The sequence below is a fragment of the Chrysoperla carnea genome, chromosome 3, assembly GCF_905475395.1.
Source record: "Chrysoperla carnea chromosome 3, inChrCarn1.1, whole genome shotgun sequence".
NCBI classification, from domain to species: Eukaryota; Metazoa; Arthropoda; class Insecta; order Neuroptera; family Chrysopidae; genus Chrysoperla; species Chrysoperla carnea.
Window position 1 is genome coordinate 80,720,232 of NC_058339.1, and position 12,079 is coordinate 80,732,310.

General features: G+C 28.4%; 1 protein-coding gene across 1 annotated transcript; it reads left to right on the top strand.

Moving 5' to 3' along the window:
* Window positions 1-4,684: 4,684 nt before the first annotated feature.
* LOC123296288 (transcription factor che-1-like) lies at window positions 4,685-9,016 on the top strand. The gene is made up of 5 exons (XM_044877749.1): window positions 4,685-4,699; window positions 4,868-5,506; window positions 6,368-6,660; window positions 7,413-7,653; window positions 8,777-9,016. Exons 1-5 carry the CDS (start codon window positions 4,685-4,687, stop codon window positions 9,014-9,016), a joined length of 1,428 nt encoding a protein of 475 aa, XP_044733684.1.
* Window positions 9,017-12,079: the final 3,063 nt, after the last annotated feature.

The following is a 12,079-nucleotide window of genomic DNA, read 5'->3' on the forward strand; positions in this document are numbered from 1 at the left end:
ATTTTAGTTATAAACTTTAATTTTAAAAAAAATTTTTCAAATCATTCAGACGACAATAAAAGTTGAAAAATTCTAACTTAATTAATTTATAATTTTTTTTTTTTTTGTGCTTTGTAAATACTAAAATAGATAATATTAAATAATTAAATACTTAAATTTTTATTTAAACAAACTTATAATTATATTTATAAGGCCCGGTTTAGACTAGAAAAAAAAATTTAATTAAAAATTCTTTAAAAAATATCTTTTATAAAGAATTGTAAAAGAATTAACCTAAACTTTATAAGAGTAATAAAATTTTTTTTTACCTAAACCTGACCTTAAAGCGGTCGTAGTCAAAAAAATTTTCGTAGTACGTTTCATTGTGACAAAACCGCGTCTTTCACATCCCTCAAAAAAAATAAATAAATAAATATAAATAAATTTTTTATCATCGTTCAAAAATAAATGTTAAATAATTTTATTAATTCTTTTTCGATTTTTTTTTATTAAGAATTTTGTACACAATTTTCAAGTACAAAATTCTGAAAACCCCTCTTTAATGGAAATCCTATAAATGCCAAAAAATTAGTTCAAATGTTCCAAAAAAAAAACACAGGTTTTGTAGCTTTAAATACTAAACAAATAAATTTCTTACATTTTGAAAAAAAAATAAAATAAAATAAACAATTCTTGAAAAAAAAATCACACGTATCAAACTGAACAGAACGTTTTCAAAAATATTTCGAAAAAAAAAATTTTTGAATGTAATTTTTTTTGAATGTTAATTAACCTCTTTCATATTTTCGTGAGAGAAAAATCTAGGAAAGTATCAGGAAATATGAATAGAATTTCAGCTCGGAGGCAATTTTAAAGTAAAACTTTTCTTATCTCTTATAAGTGCGATATCGGGCTTTAATTCCAAACACGAATTTCAAAAATCGTAAAATATTTCGATTGAAAGCAACTCTGATTTCTAGTAAAAGACCTTGAACAATGGCAATATAAAATAAGTCCTGATAATGCTTTGTAACTAAGTTTATTGGATTCTGAGTAAAACTTTCTTTTTGCTACAATTTTCTCCACAATAATTGTACAATTATGTAACGTGTAGTCCTACATCGATTAATAATTTTTCTTTTAATGGAATAAATCAATGTATCCATTTCTTTAATATTTAGTTAAGATACTAGTGGGATAACAGCATTATTAACGTACACATGAGAAATTTGGACAACGAGTGCGTAGCACGATTTGTTGTAATCTGAGAAAGACGTTAGTAATGCATTATCACACGTATATCAGGGAAAACTTTATCTACGCTTCTAAAATGTGAAAATAAACGATACTGTAACTTGTTATTAGTTTACATTTTGACAGTAATTTGATATGTGGTAATGAACTATTTTCCTCCTCATACTGAGTGAGAAAAGTAGTTTTTATCTCACGGGTGTAGATAAATTTTAATTAATATAAGCAATGCGCATTACTGAAATTTGAAGTGAAATTTTTGTAAAGAAAATCGTATTGGTAAAGTAATATATCGCAAAATGAGACTCAAAATTTACAGAATTTCTTTGTCTTCAATCAGAAAAAAGTATTTTGTCCTTTTTCGCGTACCGGTAAATCTTATAATTTACGTACCATATTTTAATTGCCTTCGGAATTTTGTTGGTTCTAAGGTCTCGTATCCATTCATTTAGGTACTTCGGGTGTAAATATTTATTAAAGGAACCTGATGTTATTTCCCAACAAATTTTACACCTCACTAAAAATATGAACAACGTTAATTACATATTCGTTTTTTTTTAATTAATTGTTTAATATTATTTAAAACTATTTAAAATATAAATTATTTATAAAATAAAAATATTGAAAAATTTAAATGTATAAAATTATTGAAAACAAAACTTTACCAGGAGAAATTTGAAAAAAAAAAAAACAAAATTTTGTCATTTACAATACACTGTGAAAATTTTTTATAAATTGTCTGTCATATTGATTGATCAATTGGTGTTCATTTCATTCAACAATTTTATGTTTGTATTTAAAAAAAGAAATCAAAAAAACATTTTATGTTTTTTGGTCAGTTGCATAAACCATATGAAAAATTATTATGAATACTTATTGAGAAGTTTAATAAATTTTTTGAAACTATCCATTATAGTATAAATTTTTTGAACCGACCAACAAATATACTCCAACAACAAATCAATAGGCAAACGTGAATAAATTTACGTAAATCGTAACTCAAATTTTACGAGATACATTTTGATTCTAAAATTATTTCGCTCCGTAGAGACAAGATTACAAAATTACGGTAGGTATATTTTAACTTTTTTTTTTTTTATAATTATATAATTGATAACTGAGCGAAAAAATTAAGTGTTGTGTTTTTAATGAAAATATCCTTTTTCCATTAATTGTGTATCTCCTCTACTTTCCATTAATTGTGCATTGTCCATTGCAACATAAAAAATTCCCGAAATGCCGCATGACTCAAAAACCATCAGCCGTAATATTTTGAAATTTAAATTTCAATATTAAAGGTATATCCCCGTGTGACGGCTTATTTTTTAAACACTTTTTGGGAATTGTTAAGAAGGAATTGGAAGATTATAATATCTAGATAACCGAGCTTTGCTTTCGGTTATAAATACACAAATTTTATCTCTAATATAAGAATCGTTTAAAATGTCGCTACACAAATACCCATTTTGAATGTCCCGGTAACGTATTTTATTTCGTTAACTACGATATACACCCATAGATGTCAGGAACAGTCACATTTTGCAGTTTTTGTTTCAGTTTTTCCTGAAAACACTGATAAGACGACGTTTTTAACCGGTCGAGATCGTTGATATATATATACAACGTGTTCTGTTATTAACTGCAGAAAACTAACTTCCCAAAATAAGCTCATCAAGAACAACAAAAACTTGTTTAGAACAGAAGTTGTAGGTACCACTCTAAAGACACCAGCCTCGAAAAAAGAACGGTAACTCCACAATTTCGACGGATTGGCTCATTTGAAATAAGGCGCAACCTTACCATACATTTTCATCCAAACTAAATGTGCATGCAAAATTTCAGCTCAATCGGTTAAAGATAGCTACTTGAAAATTGAGTTCAAAGAATCCACCGCAACATACATACATACATTGCAAGTTAAATAAGAGCTTTTAAAAAGCAATAAATTTAATTTATTTTAAAATACAAAAATCGATTAAAATAAGGTATTGTTCTCAAATAAAAAAAAAATTGTCTCTTATGTTTTATATGTACAGATATTTCTGAAATAGAAAAAAAAAATAAAAAACAAAGTTCGGTAATCCTTCTAAACTACCAATCACACAACAATTACGTCACAAATTCAAATAAAAATAAAAGAAAACAAAAAAACAAATACATAATAACATTTCGAACTTGGTCCTTGAATATAGAAAACCTTTTCTATATTGATTTAGTCTTTACCAATAAACACCACCGACATCCTAAACATTTATACGAGATATAGTCGAAATGAGACAGTTTATTATTCCGAAAATGAGGTTAATATTCTCATCGAAAGAAAAATGGATTTTATAAACAATTTATTTTTATTTATTAAAAAATTAAATTATAATTTTATTTAAATAAAGAAAGTTATTTATTTTTTAACAGAATGTGATATAGAAAATAATTTTAAAAAAAATACCGTAAGTTGTTTTATTCAATAAAATACCTGTAGAATGAGTTTTATAAGGGTTGAATGAATGGATAATTGAAGGGTTTAAAACACCCCCATCTTAGAAAATTATGAATACTTAATTCTCTTAAAATATAGACCTAGTGACCTATATATATTTAATTTCATATTATTTTATTTTAATCTATATTTTTGTTTAAATTTTAAAATGAACTTTTTATAGTAAATTTTTCAAAATAATAGGGAAATTTTCAAGTATGGTCTCGATTTTATTTTTGATAAAAATCACATCAATAATCAAAACCATAAATCAACAGAATTTACGTTTTTTTTTTATCTAAATTACCCAATTTCCAAATTTCAAAAATAATTCGATCTGAAAATATACGAAAATCAATTCATTTGATTAGTTTTCAGTAAATAGTCTTTTAGCATAATGTTTCAGTTGATACATCGGAAAATCAAAAAAACCGTTTTTGGGCTCAATTCATAATTGTATATTTTCAACAATTGTTCAGAATAATTTTGTATTCACATACCTAGAACTCAAAAAATTTAAAATTTTCGTCCATTTCATAATCGAGCTTCCGAAATACAATTTCTTCGTTTCTGATTTCCTCCACCCCAAAAAGTACTTGTTAGAATTTAACTTTTAATGTTCTTAAACAGGCTGACTTTTTAAGTTGACGTATGGGCGAAACTCGAAAAATAAGTTTATGTATTAAACTAGGAATATGTATTAAAAATAGGAATTATATGTCTAAAGTATTAGGAGAGCATTTGTAAAAACTAACATGTTTGCCTAATAATGTTTTGAGTATTATATATCTAGGATATTAAAAGAGCATCTGTAAAAACTAACATGTTTTCCTTATAAATTTATTATTTAAAATTATGTTATTTTTTCGTTCAAATTATTTGCCTAGCGTTTTTTTTTCCTAAGCGGTACATTTTTAGACCGCGAGTATGTTTTTCGTCAAACCTAGACATAATAAGCTTGAAAATGAGGAATGAATTATGGAATTGGATAAAGTAATAAAGAAGATAAGGGCAGGACAGAAAAAAATTTACTAGAGTAATAATAATTAAGATTATTAAGGAGTATAATTTCATTGAAGTTTTATTCTTAGAAAGTAGAAATATATTAGAATAGAAATATTTTAACTGAATTTTATTTATGCCATACTTAATTCTTTTTAGATGGAATATGGTATATGGAATTTTCATGGTGGTCTATGGCCAACCAATAATTTAACAACATTTAATGGTACAACATTAACGCCAATTACCGCAGCAACATTACCAACAAATACGGCGAGCTTTGCAATAACTGCTGGATTATTAAATCCAATAATTAGTGCAGCAGCTGCATGTAATTTAAATGTATTTGATACAACTGCAACTGATAATATAATCAATAGTAGTATTGATGAGCAAAATTCAAACGATACAAATAGTTCAAAATTTTCTGAGCAAAATAATAATAATAACGATAATGAGAATGAATATGATAATGAGGATGATGATGATGATGATGAGGCAACTGATAATGAAGCAACTGATGAAAATGATGCAACTGGTGCAACTGATAATGTGAATTTAGTGAATTCAACAAATTCATCGGAGCTTATTGCTAGTGATTTATCATCAAATTCATATGATGATAATGCTACCGATAATACGATTAAAATTAATAATAATAATCAAATACATGGGTTTTTTGCACAACAATACGCACCGGTTTATAATTTAGTTTTGGGACATTTTAATAATAATCCAACAACAATTAGTGTATCAGAAACGACGGATGAATCAAGTGAAGATGAAAATACTAATGCGGTTAGTATTAAACACCTTGTATTTCCCGATCTCATTGGGGAGCTGGCCAAAATTTTCTACACGTTAAAATTAAATTTTAATGGAATTGTTTTTTTAAGGTCATTGATTTTTAAACCATGTATATATGAATTAGGTATATAATATATATTTGATTTTTAACCCCCGAACTAAAAAAAAGGGGTTTGACCGCTATGTGTGTCTGTCTGTCTGTGTGTCTATCTGTGGCATCCTAGCGCCTCAACGGATAAACCGATTTTGATTTTTTTTTTCGTTTGAAAGGTAACTCAATGGAGAGAGTTTTTAGATATGTTTCAAATGCGAGTTTACGGTTCCGTATCCGAAAAATTTGTCGGGGTTTTTTTAAATTTTGTAAATTTCACTTGTTACACCGTGTATATATGAAATATATTAAGGTATACTAAGTTTAGACCCAAGTTTGTAAAGCTTAAAAATATTGATGCTACGAACCAAATTTTGATTGTCCGTCTTAATGTCTGTCCTGATTATCCGTGAGAACGCAAAAAATTCTAAAGAATACTTTCAAAAATTTTCGAAGTTATTGAATGCCAAAACAAATGGTCGAAAGGCCATCATAATTTTGTTGGTTTTTTAAACTTATCTAATTTATCAAAAATAATGCAAGCAATAACATTTACACTTTTAATATACAAGATATTTCAACAGTTAATTCAGTCAATTGTTTGTTTTCTCTTGTTTTGTCTGAGATATCGAAAATTGCTTATAGTTTATTTTTATAGAACTACCCATGCACAAAAATAAGGGACTAAGGCTCAAAAAATTTAATCTTAATAAAATAAATTTTACGAACAGCCTCTCATATAGAATTTATATTATTTGTAGATAAGTACCAATGAAAATTTTACGTCCACTGATAATGATAATTATACAAAGCAAATATTAAATGATCAACAACCGTCCACAATTACAACATCAACAAATACAACAATTATCTCTGCTGCAACGGTAGATAATCAACAATTATTAGCCATCAACAATAAAGACGAGATACACAAGTGTCCTGTTGCTGGATGTGAATATAAAACTGTACATATTGAAATATTAGAGCAACATGTTGCAACGCATAGTGAAAAAATGAGTAAAAGTAAAAAAATTACAAATATGCAACGAATTAGGTAAAATTATTAAAGTTGTTTTTTTTGTACTTATTCTTCTTACGGTGCGTTAAGGACGTTACCAAATTCACGTTTTCTTAAGATCACCTTAAAATCGTTTATACATTTTTATGAATGCCCTTTCTAATGCCCTTTCTCTATTATATTATAAATGCGAAAGTAAGGATGTTTATTTGTTTGTTTGTTTGTTACGCTTTCACGCTAAAACTAGCGAATGGTTTCTAATGAAATTGTACAGCAATATAGCTCATACTTCAGAATAACACATGAGCTATAATTTATAAAGATATACTAAAAAAAATAATGAAATAAAATTTGATCTGCCATTTTCTATCTTAAATTTTTACAGAAATCTGTAATTTATGGTTGAAAATGATGATTATAGACGGAGATCGAAAAACTATACATTTAATTTTCATCTAATTTTCCCAAGTTCTAACAGAATCCACCCTCAAAATTTGAAATGAAGTATAACTGCGTACATAAGTAAACACACCTTTTTTTCTAATTGATAATTTCTAAAGGTGCCCTTACACGGTCTACAATAATATCAAAAATACTGTAAATATTTCAAAATATAGACAATATTGTTGAGCATGTTAAGGTGGCGCAAAAACGTTAGAAATTGTATCATATTCTTTAATATTAGCTCATGTTTTCAAATTTTTTAACACCCAAACCAAAAAAAGGGGTGTTAAACTCCAAAAATTTGTCGGGGTTTTTTTTAATATTGTAATATTTGCTTGTTTTAGATATGAGCGTGAAGAATACCATTGTTCAATGTGTACGTATACCTGTACGACCGAAAAAGCATATTTACGTCATTTACGGATGCATTCTTTAGGCGAAACACCACAAGGTCGTCTATCATGTGCTGTATGTGGACGTGATCGAATTGGTGAAACAGCCTTGGCCAAACATATGAGAAAACATCGTGATGATCGATTTTTTTGTTGTGATATTTGTGTTTTTCGTACGGTACAATTGAAAAAGGTAAGTTTACAAGAAGATCGGAGCGTCGCGGCCAATGGGCCAAATGGGGACAAACAAAGTGAAACGTGATACAAAGTAGGAATTATGAGTAAAAATAATTTAAAGGGCTCTGGTTGCTAAAAAAGTAAAAAAAAATTTTTGCGATTTCTTAGGCATGTGGCTTCGTTTGGCAGAGATGATACATTTTGCTTAATTCATTTTTGATGAATTTTTTAGCATTTGGATAAAAAAGGAAGGGGCAGTTTCGCCTACCTGCCCACCCTCTTGGCGTCGCCCGTACAAGAAAATATTTATTAATAATATAGGAAAAGGGTAGAAGTACCTAGTACCAAAATTTACATTTATATTTTTTTAAACCCATGCGCATTAATATGTCACAATGTGTAATTGTCTCTGTTTATGGCACTGTTATTCCTCATCAGTATGTATTTTATTGATAGTTTAAATATTCAACAAATATCTATAAAAATGTGTGAACCAAGGTACATGATATGTGATCCAAAGTACAATATCCCGCTAGTCAACATTTACCACTTATACATCATTTTTCTATATCCAGCATCGCCCTTTAAATGGGCTAGCTCTTGGTATTCGAGTTCTTGGGGTGATTTCTAACTCCTTTTACATTTAAAACTTATGCCCGCAAATGGTGCCGGAGCCGAGTTATGGAGGAAAGAATAAAAATTTTTTCTTTATTAAAACGAACAAAACAGCGATTTAATGAAAGTTTATATCCGATTTACTCAAAAAAATTATTTTGCCAGCTGAAATGGTCTGACGGATTTCGAACAAGGAATTTTTGAAAACTTGACTGATTTTTTTCGTCTTTCAACCGCATGAAAATTTAAGAGATTATTAATTGTTATTTTTTATTGCGAAAAAAATTGCCATTGGTTTTTATTCGGCCATTCTTAAGAAATAAATGCTGAGAAACTACAGAATGATTCAAGGTACATTGGATTCTAATTTCTACCATGGATCAAACATAGATAAATTATCCAAAAAAGGTTTTGAACCTAGTGATGCCTGGATAATAACTGGGTCTATTTACAAATTTTAATTCTTTCAAAAAGACACAAATTTTTAAGTTTATCAATAATTAATTATACATTTTTTTATTCAGTTAATTCAACATCGAAGAATGCACACAGGAGAAAAACCTCATCTATGTCCACATTGCGCATATCGATCAGCTAGACGTGATAATTTACGCTCACATGTACGACGGGTTCATAAACGTGATAATTTATGGTGTGATACATTTAGTCCTAGAGGAATGCTATTGACTCCATCAACTTCAAAAACAATTCAGAAGGATTCAGAATTATCGTCTGAAACTACACCTAAAAATATGGAAAAATAAAATTCATTAAAACAATTTTTATTTTTTTTTTGGAAGCCTCAAAATGGGCTAATTAAGTTTACATTATACCAAAAAGTCGCCTAATCTTTCAGAAATTTTTTTAAAGTTTCAATACTTTTCCACCCCTAGTCAATTTTACACAGCAAGTACTTGAAACAAAACTGCTTGTGGGTTGTGGCTAGTTTCAACTACCAAAGCCATCTTAAGAATGTTAAGAAAATACAAAAACTATTTTTAAATATGCAACAGATTTTAATAGAAATTTTTATAATAATATATTTCATTTTTAGAAACAATGATCTTTTAATCCAGAGTTTCATAGCCCATACAAAATTGCAAAAATTTAGAAAATTTGTTTGTTTCTGATTTAGTTACCTAGTCCAAAAAAATCAAAAATATGATCCATTTGACGATTGCATGAGTAGGTTCTCAGATGCCGTCTAAAATCCTATGCGAAGGGCAATATTGCGGAGCAATTACAGTTAATATTTCAGAAAATTGTCTTTTAAAATTAAATGTCCAGGATTTTGTACTTTTTAATTTTTATTATTCTAGATCTGTGCTTGCCATTGTACCTATAGGAAGTTGACATAGGAAATTAAAGGACTGTTAAACCTGACATAAACCTTAATAATAAATGACTCAGTACGTCTCGTCCCATTTATCGTTTTGTTATACTGATCTCCTACTTTTAGTATCTATTATTGTTTTGATATTGAGGCTTGTGAAACTCTGGCCTTAAATGCAAAAAAAATAAGATAAGACTGTTTTTTTTTTCATAATTTATTCATTCAAAAAATAGCCCCAAAAATGAGCTCTCATTCTCAGTGTTTTTTTTCTTTTTTTGTACCAAAGTACACAAAATGCTGTTTATTAAAAATGGCAAAATTCGTAGCAAATTTGTAAAACAAGTGGAAATAGCTAAAAAGATAAAAAATTATTCCATTTAATATAATTCTGAGTACTCATTCATCAAAATTACGAACAAATTTTTTGAAAAATTATACTCATCATTCACATGTCAATCTTCTAAATTTAATACAAAATTATCGAAAAATTTTATTTAAAAAAAAATATTTGTAGCTTTAGATTTTATTATTATGTAAACCAAAACAAATATGGTCAGAAAGTCGAATGTATGCAATGCGAATAATCATTGAACACATCAAAGGCAAAGAAAGGGTCTTGACAAAATTATTCGTGTTGATATGACGCAGAAAAAAAGTAACTCTTGGAACTTGAAAAATCTACAAGACAAGAAAAATTCAAAACGTCCAAAAATCAATTCGGGGGACTGTAGGAAGGTACCTGAGGGTACGGCTCTCTGACCATAATAACGCATTTTCACAATGATTAGTAAAAGGTGAGTGTAAGTGTTTAGTTAGTTTTTGTAACAATAACGCAATGCAATCGTTCGGAACCGTACGATAATAGACTTTTGTCCACTAAGAATAAATCGGATGAATAAGAGTTTCTGTTGATTAATCATGATAAGTAGATAACAAAATACAAAATTTTTTATGAAAAATAAGGATCATTATTATTTTTAGAAAATAAATTCAGTAAAATTACTTAAATTAGGCATTCAATCACGTGACAGCAAACACAAATCAGAAAATGTTACGTCACGCCATGCCAAACATTCATTATTGTCATACTCAAAAAAGATTCTTTAATTACAACTGCTTACAACTTTCATACACAAAAATGATTGTTTGGCAAGTCGTGATGTCATTCAAAACGCCATGAGACTCTGTTTTTGAACTGTTTTCGAAGTTAATTTGAATTGGTTTTTGAAAATTCAAAATACATAATGCAATGTTTTTTTTTAAATATCTGGGCTAAATTATATCTTTTCATGCCCAAAACAGCATTGAAATTCAAAAGAGAATAATGAATGCGTGGAGAAAATTTTGGTCTCTGAAAGAAATCTTTAAAAGTAAACTGCACATTTCTTTAAAAACAAAGGCCTGGCATGCGTGTATTCTACCGATTTTAACGTACGGTACCCAAACCTCAGCGCTAACCATCTTAAATTATAAAAAACTCAGGACATGCCAAAGGAGTATGGAAAGGTCTATGCTAAATTACAGACTTGCTAATAGGGTTAGATCTAATACTTTTAGATCAATAACAAATGTCAAGGACGTAACTGTCTGTATAAAAAAATTGAAGTGGAAATGGGCTGAGCATGTTTCAAGGCTAAACGATGATCGATGGATGACTAGATGTACATCATGGGTACCATTAAATCTAGCATGTAAAAGAGGTCAGGCACCAACTAGGTGGAGAGATGAAATTGCAAGGTATGCAGGAGGTTTGTGGAGCAGAACGGCTAAAAATAGAAAAGCGTGGAATGTACTAGGGGAGGCCTTTGCCCAAGGGAGCTAAATCAGGCTATTTATTATTATTATAATGTTTTTTTTAAGGTAGTTCCTCCGCGACCGTCCAGTCAAAAAGTTTTGGACTAATACTATCATTCATTGCATTAACTGTACTATGACTATTATACATATACCATATATTATTTTCAAAAGACTGTAGTTCCTCACTACTGATTCTAGTATACATATAAGCACACACACTATGACATATGCCTTTAACATTAGTCTTCATATCTTTTCCACAAAAATCATCGCTAAAACGAGTTATTTATTTAAGTTTTTTATCGAAACTATATGGTAAATAATTTTTATTTTTATTTATATATTTTCTAAATATAGTATTCTACATTATATTAGTTTTTCATAGAGATGGTGGACGTCATTCATTGGTAAATAAATATAATATTTGTAAATTTGTGTATTTTTATACACTTCTCCCATGTACACGTACAAATTGCGTCACTTTTAATTGCTAATATCTCATGTATGGCATGGTAAATCATCTTCTAATTTTAACAGCAAGTGTATTATGAATTAAATATTTTATATTCTGAGTTTTGAGAAATTCTTGGAATATCACTTTCGTGTAGGTACTACCTTAATAAAACTTTTTGGTGTAAATCAGATATTAATAACGTATAAACCAATTTTTCAAATTTAGGGCAAAAGCCAATTAACG